Here is a 19,573-nt window from a genome sequence, read left to right as displayed (position 1 = left end):
ACGGATTTCCCGTCACATCGACCGAGGCTGGAGGATGGTGAGACAGACATCAGCTGAGGGAAAGACTTTTTAGTTCCTGACCAGTCGCTTCTCTGTGAGTTTTTAAAACTTTTTAAAAACTGTTTGCTTGAATATTTCACAACTTTCAGGACACAAAAAGGCATTAAGAGTTAAGAACATTTATATTCTCACACTTTGACTGCTTGGCACAGTTGTAAAGAGCTTAAAACATGGCCTTTTGGTAGATTTTCTCTATGTAGAAATCACTTCTTGCACCACAAGGGTTGTTCTCTGCTGCTGCACAGTCATCTGCAAACAACCGACAAAGTACCACAGTGAGTATATCAGCTACACGATGAAGTGAGTTTTCAGGTAAAAATAGGCAAAAAACAATGCTGGCTCAATTGCCAATATATTGAATTTTTTTAAATATTTAATTCTTCACCCAGAAAGCCCCTGTGTTTGGCACTATTTTGCAATGTGAGCTTTGGCTTGTTGAGAAGGTCAGTGCTCATCCTCAAACCTACTTTTTATGTCAATACCGATATTTATGAAGTAATGAAATAATATTATTTTAATATTTATTCTGAGACTGGTTTTTGCTCCGACCATAACTCCCTGATTCTGTGGCTGAAACACTCATTCATGCTTTCATAACCTCCCACCTGGACTACTGTAATGGAGTCCTGTCTGGAGTACCCAGTAAAACCCTGGACCCCTGGATCAACTACAAAGTCCTCCTCCTCACATACAAATCTCTCCATGCTCTGGCTCCCCAGTACCTTTCTGATCTCCTCCATCCATACACACCGTCCCGTAACCTTCGATCTTCAGACAGCGGCCTACTTTCCATGCCCAAAACCAAACTCTGAACCTATGTAGACAGAGCCATCAGTGCTGCAGCTCCCACCCTCTGGAACACTCTTCCTGCAGACATTCGTAGCACTCCATCTCTGGACATTTTCAAAAAACGTCTCAAGCACCATCTGTTCACCACAGCCTACAGTCTAAACCACCCCTTACACTCATCCTACCCCTCACATAGTTTGTCCATGTCTCTGTGTAAAGCATCCTTGGGTTTCTTGAAAGGCGCCATATAAATTCAAGATATTATTATTATTATTATTATTATTATTATTATTATTATTGGTGTTCCCTGTTTTCAGGCTGGTGCCCTGTTAATTATTAATGTTGATTAATAATTCTATTTTCTGTATCTTTAATTATATTATTTATTATTATTTCTGATTACAACCAAAATCTAGCATTAAACCCCAACATCTAATACAGGGTAAAATTAAAATAAAGCTGTTTATATTGTTTGATTATGTGGCAGTTCATACAAATCCATGCAAAGTAAACTCCCCAACACACAAACACACACATACACACACACACCACCACCACCACCATAAAGAAAAAATATATATATAGATGAATATATAGATATAATCCTACAATTCCTACAATTAACACGTACCCCCCCCCCAAAAAAAAAATCCTGAAAATTCCTGATAATTCAAAAGCAAATTCATCCTTTGTTCCAAGCAAATTATTTAAACTTCTACGGAAATTCCAGACACTGATCTCAAAAATTCAAATAACAGAGTTTTTTTTATATGTGGTAGGAAATGCCAAAATGTGCTGTCCTCATATGTGCATGCATGGTCTCAGAATGTTAATCAGAATAATCATACTATTACTATTTGAGTACAATATCTCGTGCTGTATCCACCTCTATATCCAGATGAGTAGATATCGTCTCATTCACAGACATTATTATCACTAATTCTAAAAGAAAATTAAGACAAAAGACCATATCTCATTAGTAAAAATAAATAAAGGATACTCCTATTCTGATGAACGGAGCTGACTTGAAAAAGTTGTTGTCACAGTAATGGCTCCCAGCACACAGCAGCCAGTAATGGGCCTGCTGCCATTTACTCCTCTTTCAGCCATCATCAATAATGTAACTCCATTTACTCTACGGCTTCTCCACAAAGGCTGCTACTGCGAGGACTTTGTCTCTTTCCATCAGCGCTCAAGACGAAAGGTGAGAGCAGCCCCTGTGAGTGAGCCTGGTGTTAGCCGAGGTGAGATATCTTTCAACTGTGAATCAGAGGTCAACGCATGACTCATGAGGAACGAGCTGCTGAGAGAGAGGTGTGAGAAGAGATCTGCAAAGGAAATGAGAAAACCTCAGGACTGTTGCGATGGGGGAACAAAGTTGTTTGTGTGAGTCTGTGAGGGAGAAACAGCGATCCAACAAAGGAGTTTGACTTTCAGCAAAAACAGTTTTATCTCTTTATCAGTGTAACTCTTATGATTAGCAAACTACTCCAAACAAACAATGGAAAAGCATCTTTTTTTTTTGGGAGAATTAACCTATTCTAAAAGGTTATCAGAGTTTCACATGATCCTTTATTTATCCCAACTTCCATTACATAGCCAATCATCTCTGCCATGGCTCCCTGATTTTATCATTATAAGGCAATTGTTCCCTCCTAGAAACTCATCAAAGAGGTTAAACAACAAATCTACTCTTATATTGGGAGAAAATAGTGCTGAAATGAACTTGCAGGTGTGTTTGTAACAGAGTCATTTAAATGGGAAAAGCACCGTCTACTGGCCACTCTCAGGAACAGCAGCTGGATGGAGGCAGAGTTTAGTGGATGGATGTGAGGACTAGATACGGACGGTGCTCACACATGCCTGAAGCTCTGAAAGTAAGAGTGAGTCACGCTGAAAAAACATGCTTCATATCAAATTAAGCAGCATGACTCACCCACATACTGAGAGAAAATAAAAGAGAGCAGATTAAGACTCAAATCACAAAAAGGATTTTAAATAATCAAAGCAAATGGTGTCTTCAGGCCAAGAAGACCCTTGTAAACATTAACTTAATGTTTCATCCTATAACAACCTAATGGCTTCATCTGAGTTCACAGGAACTGATTTAGAAGAGGATTTTGGATGACTTTAGATGTCCACCACAGACAATGATGCATTTATTTTGTCTCTGAACTCCCAGAGCACTGCTGTAAAACATGCACACGTTGAAAATAATTTCTATACATCCATTTATTATCACCCTAGTTATTCTGTACTGGGTCACGGGGGATTAAAGCCAAACCCAGCTGTCATTGAGCAACAGGAGGAGTACATTGTGGACGTGTCAGCAGTCAATCACAGGGCTGACATACAGAGATCAGGCTAGCTCACACTTACAATTTAGTCATCAGTTAAACTAAAGAGCATATCTTTGGTCTGTGGGAGGAAGCTTGAGTACCCTGGGAGAGCCCATCCATGCACAAATTCTACACTGAAAGGCACACCATAACTCTTTGGACCTGGATCCTTCTTCCTGTAAGACACTAAAGTGAGCCTACAAATAATTTCCTTTTATCTGTTGCTCTAATATGTGCCAGTGGTTCTAAAAAATCCCAAATAAATAAGTCAAGATATTTGTTTCTACGTTTTATAAAAGCTTTTCAGAAAAGGTAGCCAATGGCTTATTTGCTGACACAACATACAGAGCCAAAGTTGAGCATGAGTGACTTTGTTTCTAGGATTATATTCATTTGTTTTTTTGCCTTCATTCACATAGGAAAGCTGAAAAGAGACAGGAAATATGGGGAAAGAGATGCACCAAACAGCACAACCAGTGCATTGAGGACCATAGCCTCTATTATGGGCACCTCCATACTGAGCTAACCCGGTGCCCTCCCCAACCTCTCTTAAGAAGAAATTTTAAAACACACTTATGCAGTTTAAAAGATGATTCTGACATTAGGAAATAATTATTTTTTCATCTCTGATTTATTTGTAGCAAATAACAAATTTTCAGAACACTTCGGTGCACTCAGACACATTTGAACACTAACATGACTCAGTACTGTAATCTTCTTTATTTTGCACTTATCAGCACTTCACATGATGAACTGGAAAAGCACTCAGAGAGCGCAGACCTCCGCCATTAGCCCTATCTCCCAACAGTAAAGAATCCTTCAAAAAATTCCTGGATCCAGGTGATCCAGATCACTCCCAAAATCTAATCAGTTCTTCCTTATGCCATTTCTGACAGTTACTTAAAATTTAATCAAAATCTGTCCATAACTTTTTGAGTTATGTTGCTAACAAACTAACAAACAAAACAAACCCTGCTGATCACATAACCCTCTTGGCGGAGGTAATTAATAAACACAGATTAACACAGAATTTTGAATTATATTGAACTATAATTTGATCAATTAAGCACTTATATACTAACAAATAATACAGCATGCACAAATACAGTACTGTGCAGAACTTTTAGGCGTGTTTGGGCCAAACATTGAGGCTGAAATAAGGTGTAGATCAGTGCTTTAAGTGGGCTGGTATGCAGCGGTACGCAGTACCGGCACTTCTAAATTTTACCCTTCAGCGTACCAGGACTTCTTACAGTGTACCAACACGTTCTCATCAGTTTGTCAGTACGCTCTCCTGTCCTCTCCACAGCTGACAAATTTAATGGATGATTCATGACAGCATCTAAATAGATGCATTCTGTGACGTACGGTGCTCTTCCCGCTGTGTACTGTGACGTTTTTATCTGTACACGAATCCAGGTGAACTCACCTGCCACTGTTGGAGGTAAACCAGAGATTAAATAGTTCACCTTTCCTGGATAGGGACACAGCACGCAAGCGCAGCACCTCCTCCACCAGGGAGCTTGATGCTCCACTGACACCTGTTCCTACTGCTGCTGAACGAGACATTGAGTCTAGTGTGGAAATAGCATTTCATTTTTCTTATTTTATTTAAGGAGCTTTCTTGTTTAATAGTGTGCCTTCCTCACAAACATGTATTTTATTTTTATGCAATTTTCCATGTCCGTGTTGACACTGATCAGCTTCCTGTTAATAAAAGTGACAGTGGGACATTTGATCCATGTGGATTTGACTGAAAAGTGACTGTTTTATGTTTTATTATTTCTTTGTAGATTAAAAATATTCAAGTATAAATCATGTATTGCAATTCAGCTAAATTACAACTAAGAAATGGTTTTTGCTCCATACCGCCCAAAATAGTTCTGGGATTGTGTGAGAAGAGAGTATCGGCACTTATTTTTTTCCACTTAAAGCACTGGTGTAGATGTAGTAGAGTAAGTTGCCTGTGGGGGGGGAGGAGGGTTGATACAACCCCGCGTTGTGCTCTGGATGTCCTTGCATATTACCAGGGGCATGGGAAAATAAGAGCTGGATGTGACAAGTATGGGCAAGGGTACTGTTTGGGCAGGTAGTAGGGTTGCCACAAGCCCCTTCGGACAGGTTATGGTCCTTACTGACTTGAAAACCACCAGCAGTCTCCAGGTGTATGACCAAGGGTAAAAAAGGTCTGGACAAAAGATATGCCATCGAGCTTGACCTTGGCTGCAGAGCAATTCACGTGACTCTAGCCACCCTCAGTCCTTCTCCAGCCCCAGGTTTTGGCATGTTGGGCCCACAGATGCTTTTGGATGCCGGCAAGTAAATTTGACTCGTTCTATTGCCATCTGTGACCATATATCTCAAAGCAGAGCGGATGAAAATTCCTGTAGACAAGTCAGGGGCTTGCAGTCACCCAGTGGCACCCAGCAGACCAATAAAAAGACCTGTAGTTTGAACCCTTTTTGACTTCCATTTTTGAGGAGATGCATGCAAAGGCCTCTGTGTAAGGCTCAGAGCTGTGTGGACGTACTCAACATAAAAGTAAAAATCAGGCTTTACAAGTGCTTTGTAGTCACTTCTATAATTTGTTGTCATTAAATAAGAAGCTTCATTTTGTCATGAAGAGGGAAGTTACATCTAGATGCTTCGCTACACACTAGGTTGATATATTTCCTCAATTAAACACATTTATTTTATCTTTCTACCTAAATAAGCTTAATCTCAACTACTTAAATGCTATTATGAGTAATTTTACATAGACGCAGTAATGTAAGGTTTATTTTCTTCCTCCTCCTTATAATACTCAGGCAGCATTAGGATGATGATGAACAGTTAAAGGTCTGCATTAAAAATAAGCAAACCAAAGACTTCAAATCTGCAGTCTAAGTAAAACCTTAACCTCAGCACAGGCCATCAAAGTCTGTAATTTTTTAATAAACCTGTTGGTCAGATCTTTGAGAGTGAATTCAGTCTCCAACACCCCTCACCCCCTCAGTAAACTGACCTGAACAGTTTGACTAACCTCTGAGCTTCAGAGGAGATTCACTTGCTCTCCTCACATATGAGAACACTATGTATTTTGCTCTGGTAGGGGGCTAATACAGCTTGATTGGATCGACTCGGCTGACCACTGGGTGTGTGTTTGTGATCTCAGCAGAGCGTCAGTGGATGATAGGGGTCAGTGACACAGCTTGTTTCTCGCTGGGCAGGAGCTCGCGGAGCAGAAAAACGGCTGGAAAGAAGGTCTATGAAAACGACCCCGAGCTTTCATCTGTCTATCATCAATACACTCCCACACAGCACGCCGTTACAGGCACAAACACGCTGAGGCCAGCATGCTGTGTAAGAGTACACTGCTGTATACTCAGAACAACATAATGATTTGATGTCAAAACTTCTCTTTCACAAACACTTGGCTTCTCTCTGTTTCATTTCATTACCCTGAACTTGGATCGCTACGAGATTCATGTGGGTGCTTATAGGGTCACTGTCTTAGCCTTTAAAAGTGAAATTAAAGACATTTTCTCTATCAAATCAATCCTATTTTAACTGACTTTAATAGATTCCAAGTGTGAAGCGAAGACATGCAAAATCAGAGCCTTAGAACTGAAATGAAAAATTGGCCTGGTAGCAAGAGAGGTGCCAGTTTACTTCCCGAGTACTGTCGAAGCGTCCTTGAGCAAGGAACTGAACATCTCCAGGCAGCGCTTCAGCGAGAGCATCACTCTGACATCTCTCCATTAGTGCATGTCCATTAAGGATTATGTTCACATGTAAATCAGCCTGTGTGTGTAACATGTTCAACAACAGAATGTAAACTGTGAATTTCCCTTCACGGATTAATAAACTATGTCTTCTGTAATGATGCCCATTCTCTCAACTCTTCCCTATAATATGTAATAAACTCATCCTACATCACAAACAGCCTTCAGACATAATTCCTTAGCCTGTCTACTGATTTTCAATAGTGTTTTGTCGCCACACTCACCAGATCATTGTTCTTAAAATCCATTTAAGAAGATTCTCATATTCACCAAAGTTTAATCTGTAACTGTTTCATAGTTTTAAACAAAATCTGTAAGTTTTGCACTGAGAAGCACCCAGATATGATAGATTTAAATACAATGAGTAATTGAAAATTAAACTTTAGTGTGTGTTTTTATGTTAATTTAGCAGTTGTATATGATGGTTAAAATGAACAAATACATGACTTTGATACGGTCAACTGGGCTCCCTTGTATTCCTTGTATCCATCAGTGACTTACCTTTAATATCCAAGGATACTCTTTTATTTTTTTGTGCCAATGATATTAAAATTTTCATCAGAGATAAAGAGGAGCATAAGTTGATTGCCTGAATTGACCTCTGGTTCAAGTGCAGTAAATTATCTCTCAGTGTTATAAACTGTGCTTTTAATCTTTGAGCCTAAATGCAAAACTCTCACTGATAATATTCAGCCCAATGCCATAGGCCAATGGTTCTCAACCATTTTATCCTCTGCCCCCCCCACTTGTATCTAAGAAAACTTGAGCCCCCCTCAGAACTGACACAAAAAAATAGTGATACTTTGTGGCCAAAATTAACATAAATTTTAATTATTTTTGTGTAAATCCAAACAAAGTAGCCCTTAACACAAATTCTTTGACCAAAAAACCACTGTATGAATGTATGAATTATTTATGAATTTGAGTGTTATGCCATAATTCTTTTTAATATGTGCAAATGTGATTTTAACACCCTCAGGGCAGACAGAGCCTCGCACCCCCCTCCCAGGGGGACCTTTTCCCTGGGTTGGGAACCAAGGCCATACACAACAATGTGCTTAAACATTCTTTATATGTTAAGCTCAACTGGAAAAAAAAGAGTATTATCATGTGTGTCAAGTAGCAAAAATTTGGGGATTTTACTACATTTTACTACTAAGACAAATCTTGTCAAGAAAAAGCCTTGTGGATCTGTTTGACAATATCATACTATAGTGTGGGCTTCCACATAAAAACTAATCCCTATTCTGTTTTTCTATTGCAAAAAAAAAAAATGTTGGAATTGTCACCTACTCAAACTGTAAGGCACATACTACTCTATTATTTAAAAAACTGCGATTATTAAACGTGTTTGACAGAAATATACTGCAAATAGGCACTTTTATTTTTCAGTTCCTTCATAATCTGCTTCCTAAATCCTTCAATGGCTCCTTTGGAACTAGGTCTGACATCCAATGTTATCAGACCAGATCTGGTAATCTTCTACAGAGTCTGTAGCCTCAGACAGTCCTAAATCAGGTTTAGAGGCCCAGTAATCTAGAACAGATTTTCTGCCTCACTCTGCAGTCATACTTCTATCATCTGGTTTTAAATAACTTAAACAAGTGCTTTTACTTAACCTAACATGCCAGATAGACTGTTTCGTATATCTACTGCATGATAATATTTCACATTAATCTGGGAAAGTTCCCATAGAGAGCATGGGAAGGGCAGGACTTTTCAACAAATTCTTAGAAGGTGATTGGAGGAATGTTCTGTTCGTCACCTTCATGACATGAGATCCTGGGGACTGGTCTTTCATCTCCTGCATTTATGGCTAAAACCTTTCATGTCACTTAGCATCTTTTTAATATGGTGAACAGTAGGTTTTGGAACTAAAAAGTGCAACTAAGAACTTTGATTTTAGACTTCACTTAAACTAAAAGCATCAACGTATGTCCTCTTATCTTTACAAAGCTGCATATTATATCACATAAAACCACAAGACATTTTGAGTCATCATCTTAAGCCTAAAAAGCTCTTCTTCTTTCTTTTAATTTCTACTCATCCTTTTCCTGCCTGCAAGTTCATTTCCTTACACTATGCTAAGAATGACAGAAAGACCTTATTTTTCTCCACCAGTGTTTCATGTTCTCAGCCAGCTTTAAAGATTTAGCTTAGTGAGTGCTCTAAAGCAGAGCTGCCTTCCTTTCTAAGTCACAAAAAAATCAGTCATCACACCTGATGTATCTTTGCAGCAATCTAACAAAAATGCATCTTATTAATCACCTCTGCAGCTGACTCATTTATTTATGTTGTTAAATGAATGTGATCAGTTTTAGGTTAGAGGTTGAAAGCAACACTTTTAATGATGCTGGAAGATGAAATGCAACCTCTTTGACCCTGGCTGCTTTAGTACCAGTCATTACATAAACATGGTGTGCAGCCAGGAGCCGTCCAAACTGAAGATATTAATCTGAAGTGTTATCATTTTTTCAGAGTTTTGCAATATTTCTGAGGCCTTGCAAAGATATGTGGGGAGAGTCGCTAAGGATGCTACACAGACGCTGTCTTTGTTCAAATCTTTAGCTTTCAATGTTACTCTAACTTTAGCTGACATCTAGCTTCAGTGAAATCATGCAATATTTACATTAAAAAAACAAAGTACATGTTAATAAAGATGAAAAAATGTAACTTCACTTCTAAAATCCCTAAATTCAAAAAATTCGGGACACTGTAAAATATGATTAAAACCAGAAGACAGTGATTTGCAAGTCAAGATCAACCTATGCTGAATACAACACAACAACAAGATATTTAATGTTTAAAATGATAAACCTTGCTTATTGGAAATAGCCACACATTCTGAATTTGATGCATGTTCCAAAAAAGTTGGGAAAGGAGCCTTTTTATCCATTTCAATTTCAATTGCATTTTTTCAATTTTTAGCACCGTGTCACCTCATCGTTTCCTCTAACAACACTCTGTAAAATTAAACATCTTAAGTTCCTAAACAATGCAAAGCCTCTGCCTCTGTATTTTGCAATTCATAATCAAAAACAAACTGGTCTCAGTGGGGTTTTTACCTGCTAAAATAAAGGATAAATAAAATACAAATAAAAAATATAAACAAATGTTCATGGGAGACAGGTATGGACTGCATGCAGGCCACTCTAGCAACTGAACTCTAACTGTGAAGCCATGCTGTTGTAACTCATGCAGAATGTGGCTTGGCATTATTTTGCTGAAATAAGCAGGGAAATCCTCCCAAAAAAGGAAGTATATATATTGCTCCAAAACCATGCACCTCTCAGGATCTAGGACAATTTCTAGACTTTCTAAATTAAATAAATCATATATTTGAATGATTAACCCCGGTACATCAGCCACCCTCTAAAGCATTTCCATAACTTATTTTCCTGAAGAAATCCACACCACTGTCTATTGTGGATGACTGTGGATGAAAGAGGACTCCTCTTATACCCCAATCAGGGTATGTTCCAGGTGTTTCTCTGTGCATTTCAAAACTTTCTCAGTCTTTTAATGCTCCTGGTCCAATCTTTTTAAAATGTGTGGCAGACATCAAATTCAGATTGTGTGTATAAATTAAAAAAAAAAAAAAAAACACTTGAAGTTCATCAGTTTTAACATTAAATATCTTGTCTTTGTGTTATATTCAATTGAATACAGGTTGAAAGGGATTTAAAGGGGACATATTTTACATTTTTAAGACAAGTTTATATTGGTCTAAGAGGTCCCCAAAACATGCCTGTGAAGTTTGTTGCTGAAAAAAACACTCTTTTGGGCCCTGATCAGAACGAGCTGTTTCTATGTCTGTGGCTTTAAATGTTACTGATCTGTCTGACTCCGCCCCTGACCACACCCCTCTCAGGAAATGAATGTGGCACTCCTGATGTTCCAATGTGACAGATGATTTTATCCAAAGTTAAGGACCTGACTGGGATTTAAACCATCAATCTCCCAGACCAAAGTCAGCAGGATAACCCACTGAGCTATCCAGCATCTCAGCTGAGAGGAAGATCAGGAGAGGAGGGCGGAACTATCTTCCAAGCGGGGAGGGCCAAACAAACCTGAGGTCAGTGCTAACTCCCCACATGAGGTCATGAGGGTAAAATCTTAGAGCGGCTTGTTTCAGCACACATTTTCTGAAAGGTGGAGAAAGTGTGGCGGGGGGGGGGGGATTTTTCTGATTCTTGTGGAGATTGTGGACAGGCCAGAGCCACATATTTTTGTTAGAAAAACCTAAAAAGTGACTCTGGCATAATATGTCCCCTTTAAAATCACTCCATTCTTAATTCATTCATAGTTCAAGCAACGTCCTAACTTTTGGGGATTTTGGGTTTATACATGAGGAAATTCTGAAAGATGGGACGTTATAATGATAAGTTCTGCTGTATAAATGCTGCCTCCATACGAAAAGAGAGACAATACTTGTTGACTTAAACTAGCCTTTAAAGACGTGATGATGATTGGAAGGGGTGAGGTTTTTACCTTCCACACAGGAGGGTCTGGCATTGGTGGTGCCAGCGACCTGCCCAGGGAAACAGGAACACTTGACTGTTTGAGAGCGCTCCTCAATCTTATTCTTGTTACAGCAGCGATGGATGGCCACCACCTCACACGTCCCCTGCTTCACCTGGTACGAGACTGAGACAAACAGAGGAAGAAACCAAAGCAGAGAAGGGTTTATTTTCACTAGAAATTCTTCAGCTTATTTTAAGACACATTGATGTTTACTGCAAAAACAATTGAGTTTAAATTCAAATTACTTTGTGCCACACAACACAGTAAAAAAAATACAGCACAACAGCTCCTTGGAGGATTAAACAAATCTGCTGAATTATTTACTTTTGTATAAACTCTTCGTTTTATTCCAGTCTCACACTCTGTGATTCATGAGTAAACACTCTTTAGCGATACTTTGCTTTTATTGTCAGTCCAGAACCCTCATTAACTTAGACACAGAAGCAGCTCTGGTGCTATCATCATGAGCAGGAGTCAGAAAAAACAAAGAAAGAAAGACATATTGAATAAATAATATGTTGTGTAACTCCCTTTAGACATAAAAAAGCTTTTTAATATAAGGAGGGAACAAACCTTTACTTTATGTGAAGGAATAATGAGACAATGCCAGAACTGATAGTGTTAAATGTTTAAATTATGTGAGGGAGTGTAGAGTACACATTAAACAAACCTTTGTACACACATTCGCACTTTTTTGAATAACACATTTTAATAAGCATGTATGCTTCCATGTTTTCGTTGCATGTGTGTTTGAGGTAGTTACATTCACACAAGAATAATTGTTGTTTACCTGTCATCTTCAACACACAAACATCATCTTATCTCCCTTGATTATCTTCTCACCTCCCCAGGGACTTTGGTTAGCTAATTATCACACTGCCTTGACATTAATTGGACAGAAGAGCGCACTTAACTAAGAGTCAATTTTAACACAAACTGTCTTCCCCAGGCTTAACATGCGAGTGAGATATCACTGAGAACATACGCTATGAGTCTGAAATCTTTAGCTTCAAACACTAGTTTTAAACCTCTGCCTTGATTATCTTAACTATTCCACTGTTTTTTGTTGTTCAGACTTTGTCCTTCAAGATAAATGTGGCTTCATACGTTGGGGAGAGTGGAGTAAGATGAGCCAGGGAGGTAAGCTGACCCACACCCTGTATCTAGGCAACTGTGCATAGATTTTGTCATGAGACCATGAATTCAGGAAGTCTCCATCATTTCTATCTTACTGTGCTGGAGAGAAGCACATCGGAGAAGTGGTAAGTACTTTTTAACCTAAAAACCCCTGCTTCTAGCCTTTCAAAGTAAATTTTCTTCATGTCAGGTATAATAAGGATTATATCAGAGCAAATTCATCCAGGTCTGAAAAATATTTTATAGATGCTATTGATTTACTAACGTAACAAACAATGTCACCAAGCAGCTGTTTTATCCAAAGTGACGAACATCTGAGAGGTGTTCAAGGACCTTGCCCAAGGGCCCAAACTGGATATTGATCATGAATTGACTGGGATTTGAAACATCCATCTCCCAAATCGAAGCCAGCAATGTAACCCACTGAGCTATCGAGCCTCAAAACCATGTAACCATGTAAAACCATGTAAATCCCTTTGTTAAAGATTAGGCTGAACTGCTAATCCAGGCGTTATTTTTCAAAATGATAGCTATGGGGCAAAGTGTGTCTTGGGGTTTGGTTCCCAAACTTTTTCTGCAGAGCCCTTTTAGTAGATGGAAATATTTTCAGCCCCATCCCCCACTCCTAACAGTAAACATTAATATGCAAAACTATGTTATTGCCACCTTTTTTTTTTTAACGTCATAGAACCTCAGAATTTTGTAGAAATCACAACAACCATCACCTTAAACTCAGTTTTAAAAGTCTGACTCTCTGAAGATGAACAATTCCCTGAAAATAAAATCTCAGTAAACATTTTTATGATTTATACTTCCAGTCCTGAAATAGTTTCAGTGACTGCGGCTGATTTGTTTTTTGCTACAGGTCTTCTCAAGTCTGGGGTGCAGCTATAAGACAGCCACTCTCAGCCCATTTTCAAAACCCAATTTTGATTTGTATTTTATCTTGATGGAGTCAACAGCAGAAAAACCTATTTTACACTGGTAAGATGTTGCAAAAGGAATGAGTGTGGCCAGGGCTCTGCTGCCTAGCATGTCGACTCCTTTTCCACTCCAAACAAAAGTGCAGGCAATGTCTTGGACTTCAATTGAGACCACATTGTTGAATCTGAGATGACATCAATGAACTGCTCTTCTTCTCCAGTGCTGAATCATCAGCTGGTGCTGCTTTGCCTTGCTGCGCCCCCTCTGTGGGGGCCCATGGCACCGTACTGGATTTTGGGCTGGATGCCAATATTTACAAATTCATTTTGGATGGAACTATAACTTCAGTCCTTAAAACCCACTTTAAAGTTTAAGGACTAACAATGGAACAAACTTCAGTCCCTAAAACATCACTCAGAACCCCACAACTTTATTTGTACATTTGGCCAATATTTACCTCTGATAAAGGCTTATAATGACAACCAATTATCGGTTGTAAGTAAGTATGTTCCCAGGCTTCAATTTCCCTATTCAGCTAATCACCCATTTAATTTGCATTTAACCAACTAGTCTCAAGAGTAAAAACAGTTTATGTAACAGACAAACTCATCACAGGGTCATTGCGTCAGTGGGTATGATGGGAGCCTGATATACTGTGTAGAGCACGGCTAACAAAAGCATTTGGCAGTCAGCCTTCATTCTTCTTAGCATGCAAATGCCACATCAGTTTTTTAGTTATATTTTAATACAGCCCTTAAAGCTGCAGTAAGTGTTTTATTTTTAGTGTCGTATGCCCACAAAAACAACACAACCTGTCAGGGTCTTGTTCTTGAAGCCATCTAAAAGTATAACACACTTCTGCAACGCCTCCTTGCGCTGCACACTCACTTGAGGAAAACCGGCAGGGGACGATGCTCCAGCCAATGAGGAGGCTAGTACTCCCAGCCAATCACGGCTCAGGACACAGGGAGCGTTCCTATTTGGCACTGTAGTAGGTACGCTTGCGCCTCAGCTTAGTGAGAAATTGATACAATGGCAGTTACCAGCGGTGTTCGGTCCTACGTATGTAGAATTTGTTCATGCTGGGACGAAGTGTTTTCTAACCTGTAATTCGGCTGATTTTAGTGGAAAAGCGGAGCAAAATCACTCCACTAGAGCTTTGCCACCGTCAGTATTTGTTTCAGCGGACGTGCACATTCACGAGGAGGTATGTGAGAAGAGGGGTGGAGCTACAGAGCCAAAACACAGAGAAAAACATGAAGGGAGGGGGAGTAGAATTGATTCTACACGGTTCTCATTGAATGTTACATACTCGAGCTTTAACAGTCTATATACAACTGTATTTCTATTTCCTAGTTCAAAAACTATCATTCCAGGGCACGGATGGGCTTGTGTTTAAACCGCACCCCATGTATGCAGGTGGCCGGGGTTTAAGTCAGGCTTGTGGATCCTTTTCTCTCCCCCAGTCTTCCATCGCTGTTTCTATCTCTATGCATTGTGCACTACTCTGCAATAAAGTCATAAAATAATCAATCTAAAAGAAAAACTTACACTGGTCCTACAACATGCTAACTGTTAAGCTTCTCACGATTAAAGTGCTGGGGAAAAGCTCTAGCATGGAAGGCAGCATCCATTATTTCAGGCCTGGGTTTATTAAAATCCCTTAAATCTCTCATCATATATTTTACCATTTTATTGTTAAATGTTTTACTAAAGTTTTACTTGGCAGAGAAAGCTCTGCTCAAAAGATGCTCCCTGGGTTAGTCAAGCAGAATGCTTTGACTTTCCAGGGAGCGCAAAGCTAGAAAGCCCCATATGGATATATACATTAATGACAATGTATACTGAATACAGTAAAATGCAATTAAAACATAATAGCATAGCATCAATATGAGGGTGCAAGAATCTTTGTGCTATAAAGGAGGAGGCTGGGGTGGAGGAGGTGAAGCTTTGCCAGCAACAGCAGCAGTGTGGTGCATCAGGATAAAAGCAAGCAGGGATTAGTGAGAAGTACATCATACTTATATATCCTATAGTCTTAGTAATAGGTTTGTTTCCTTTAGTTGTCAGTGCAAGCTGTTTCTAGATCTGGGGGGAATGACATACCAGCTGCACAGCTAACGCTATGGAGACAGACAGTATTTTTGGATTTCCCTCATCAAAATCATTAAATACACAATCCAACAACTCCAAAACGCTCTCATGGACAAGTTGTGACCTGTACATTTGCAGCTGGTATATCAGTCCCCCCAGATCTAGAAACAGCTTGCACCAACAACTAAAGGAAACAAACCCATTACTAAGACTATAGGGGTTATGGCAATGGGAGAATTTGCCACAGTGTTAAAGTATCCCTTTAAATTCCTCATAATGTGCCGGCTGATTTGATATATAAATTTAACTCTTAACTGGATAACCACATGTATCCCTAAGTATCGGCAGAAATTTTCATACCAGCTGGTACTAATAATAATCAACTTTCTGAGCTAATATGTGCCTATGCAGATAACATGCCAATGATATCATGCATCCCCACATTTGATTCAAAGAAGTCCCAAAGTTTGAAAAGATATCAGCTAGCTATAAGCACATTAGGTTTTATTTTTGCCTTTTAGATCTTGAAATGAGATGCTTATCTGGACTCGTTGGGTGAATATGGCAAGTTATTAACTCTTTGAACGCGAGTAATGCACTTATTTGAAGTGTTTTTGCCCATGCAAATCAAAGACAAATTTTGTCTTTGCATGCAAAGGAAGAAAAAGTGTTTCAAGTTCTTGTTTGAATTATTATTTGATTAAAAACATCTCAGAGCAAGACAAAGAAAAATTCTGCTTTGTGTGCCAAAGCTGAGAAGTCTGAGCTATACCCTGCTGTTTTTGGCTATATAGTCTTTCCTTTGATCATAAATGAATCAGACATCTCAGGTCTGTTTGTGACTTTGCCATCATAAACTTTGCATCCAAGTGAAGAAGCTACCTCAACCTCAAAAGGCTAGAGAAACATTCCCCTGCAACTGTGGTAACTGGAATTTTGAATGTTAAAACTCGGATGTTCATTTTATTCTTCAATGGTTTAACTTACCCACCAACTCAGATCAACTTTCCCCTTAACTGGGAAAAGCTGACGCATATGAGGACGTTTTCTGTCATGTTTTCTGACAGCTTAGTTATAAAATCATGGTTAGAATTCTTTTGATTGCAGAGCTCTTGAAGTAAAAGTTAATGTTTTTATTCTACTTCTCTCTCATTCTTCCTTACCTTGAGGATGGCATAAGTAAAAACTGGCTCCTCTTACCCCACTCTAAAAACTTGCAGGAACAGGTATGGTTTCATTTCTGAGGCATGTGTTGTATGGTCTGTTCACAGAAGTATGTGGGTGCTGCAAGGAGAGTGTGTGAATAGGCTTATGTAAATGTAATGCAGTGTGTTCTGCATAATGTGTATGCTAATGTTACATTTCACTCGGCACATTAAACCCATGAACCTCTTAGGAGGAGGGTTTTGTTGCCACCTAAAAGAAAAACCTGTCGAGCACAAATGTTGGGTAAAATGTTTAGTATATCTAATCTTTGCTTATGGCTTTGGAAGAGATTCCAGCAGCCTTATCTTTCACTCTCAAAGCTTGTCGTGCACTCCTGAGAGCCTCTGGCAGCGTTTCCCAAGCGCAGCAAACCCTGCTGGCGACATTACTACCTATAAGCCTCTTTACAGCCCTGGAAAAAGCTTGGTTATACTGTACCATAAGCCCAGATTTCATTTATGTACGTGACTTTACCCAGACTCCAAAACTTTTCACGCTCAGCTGAATGAGATTTGCAGGCAGACAGAGAAACGCACACACAGCTGTGCACAAACACAGCAATGCTCACACATACACTGCAGAGGGTTCCATTTCTGCAGGGCCATGGCCCCTCTCATCCTTTCTGATTTAAAGTTTGTTTGTTCTCTTCTCCAGAGAGCCCCATCAATGATCCCAGGCTCTCTGAGGGCGCCCCTTCGCTATCATCCCTCCACTTTCATTTCCCTCACTCCTCTGTCTCTGGCTCTCATGAGGCTGGCGCAGCTGCCGTATAACCCCCCCCACACACACACAGATACACACACATGCATGCATGCACAACAACATAAAACTTATATCTTCCAATAAAACTAATAAAAGTGCTCTGAAATCAGTGGGATAAGAATGATCTGTGCAGCTGTAATTAGAACAAAAATAACTTGAGTGAAAGCACAGAGTAACAATGTAAATTAATTGAAGTCTAATTCAAACACAATCAAATTGCCTTTGTTTTAATCAGCCCTGCGCCCTCTCTCATTATCACTACTCTGTTCTGAGAATTAATTCTATTGTTAGCGCACAGCCGAGACTGGGTAAGTACGGTCAATCTGCTGCCCTCATCTCAGAAAGCAGCTGCTTGTTAGTAAGAAGGAAAGAGACCGAGTGGTGAGGGAGAAGGAGTCAAACAGGTGGAGGAGAAGTGGTGTCATGGGCAGCAAAGAGAGAAAAAAAAAGAGTGCATCGCCTCCTGCTGGTATAATGAGGTCAGCAGGTTCAGCAGTCTCCTCTCTTTATTGCTTACATCAGACATGGGCTGAGGCTGTTTGTATTTTAAGTCTGTAAAGTTTTATGGGTTCCAGTGCAGTCGAGGGAAAACCGAGAGTAAACTCTCCGGAATTTCATTTATGGAAGTTTTTGTGTCCATCAAGCTCTGTCTGATAATTAAACCTTTAAGAGTTAGAAAGCTCAAAATATAAAAAAAGGGGAAGTAGAAAAAACAAAGTGAACTCAAGCTGGTAGAGGGTTTTATGAGCCCATATTTCTGATTCCTGCTAGGGCTGGACAATGAGGCCTGAATTTATATCATTGTATTTTTTGGCCTTTTCAGTAGACATATTTATATAAACTTGGTTCAGGGACAAATATCACGCCTCTACCAAATCCCCACTGCCCAAGATATATATACACAGAAAAGCCTGTAGTGTTGAACTCTCAGTGTGAAACATTTCAGTGTTGATTTTAAGCCCCAAACAGTAATTTTAACTCCATTCTTGGTTAAATGGCCTTCACTGTTGGAGTTAGTTGACAGCGTTAATGCATTCAGTGATAGTCCAACTCTACAGAAGGTCAGTTGATCCATGCAAAGCACACTGCTGATTCAAATCTGGGGAGCACAGTTTTCCCAACACTACAACATAATACATGCGTTTAAACCAGTGATGACTATGTTGCAAAAATCCATTCCATAGCAGAAATTATACTTCGGGATGTTCTTAGGTGTCTATTTACCCATTCCGCTAAATGCAAAGTTAAATTCTGTTTAACTGACTAGTCTAAAGAGAAGAAATACTTAGAACAGTCATATTCATCACAGGATCATTGTGTTAGCTGGTGGGATGTGAGCCTGATATGCTGTGTAGAGCCCAGCTGACGCTAGCAGCTAGCGCCGTCAGCCTTCGTTCCTCTTAGCAGATAAATGTTGTGCTTTGATATGTGGTCTCTTTTCACTTCGGTTGCGTAGTTATACATAAGTTCAATCCTCAAAAGCCTATGTACCACTTTATTTCCATTTAGTACTTGCAAAACTGTGATACCGTGCTGTTCTTACTACATGCTAACTGCTAAGCTGCTCATATTTACATCCAGTGATGTACTGGGGGAGAGCTCAGACAGGAAAGCTATAGCTAAAGCGTTCTGTAGTGGCTGGGGGTTCATTACACTTCACAAGAGCATTATTGACTGGGATTTCAGGCCTGTGTTTCTAAAAAAATAGGTTATTAGTTTAACCTACTCGTAAATCTCACACTGGCTAATTTGGTTAACAAACTGAACCATTTAACCACGCCCATCCCTAATTATACTGGTGATGGTGTTCATACTGGTTTCTGCTTGACAGTTTAAAGTTGTGGTAGTTTGTTAAAAAACGTACTTGGTGCACTGACCCCTGCAACCATCAAGAATACAAAGTCTGCTCAGGCACTAAAAGACTTGGTCTAGCCCGGTGCACAAGACCAAGTCTGTGATTGATTTCAGCCTCGC

General features: G+C 39.5%; 1 protein-coding gene across 1 annotated transcript in view; it reads right to left on the bottom strand.

Annotated features, from left to right (window-relative positions):
* The window catches only part of tafa4b (TAFA chemokine like family member 4b), a 53,736-nt gene that overhangs the window by 18,119 nt on the left and 16,044 nt on the right, over nucleotides 1-19,573 (bottom strand). Inside the window, exon 3 of the mRNA XM_041783781.1 lies at nucleotides 11,444-11,599. Within this exon, the coding sequence (XP_041639715.1) occupies nucleotides 11,444-11,599 (156 nt within the window). The remainder of the gene's footprint in view (nucleotides 1-11,443; nucleotides 11,600-19,573) is intronic.

Source organism: Cheilinus undulatus, linkage group 3, assembly GCF_018320785.1.
Source record: "Cheilinus undulatus linkage group 3, ASM1832078v1, whole genome shotgun sequence".
In the NCBI taxonomy this organism is placed as follows: Eukaryota; Metazoa; Chordata; class Actinopteri; order Labriformes; family Labridae; genus Cheilinus; species Cheilinus undulatus.
The sequence above is the reverse complement of the archived record's forward strand: the minus strand, read 5'-3'. Positions and strand labels throughout refer to the sequence as shown.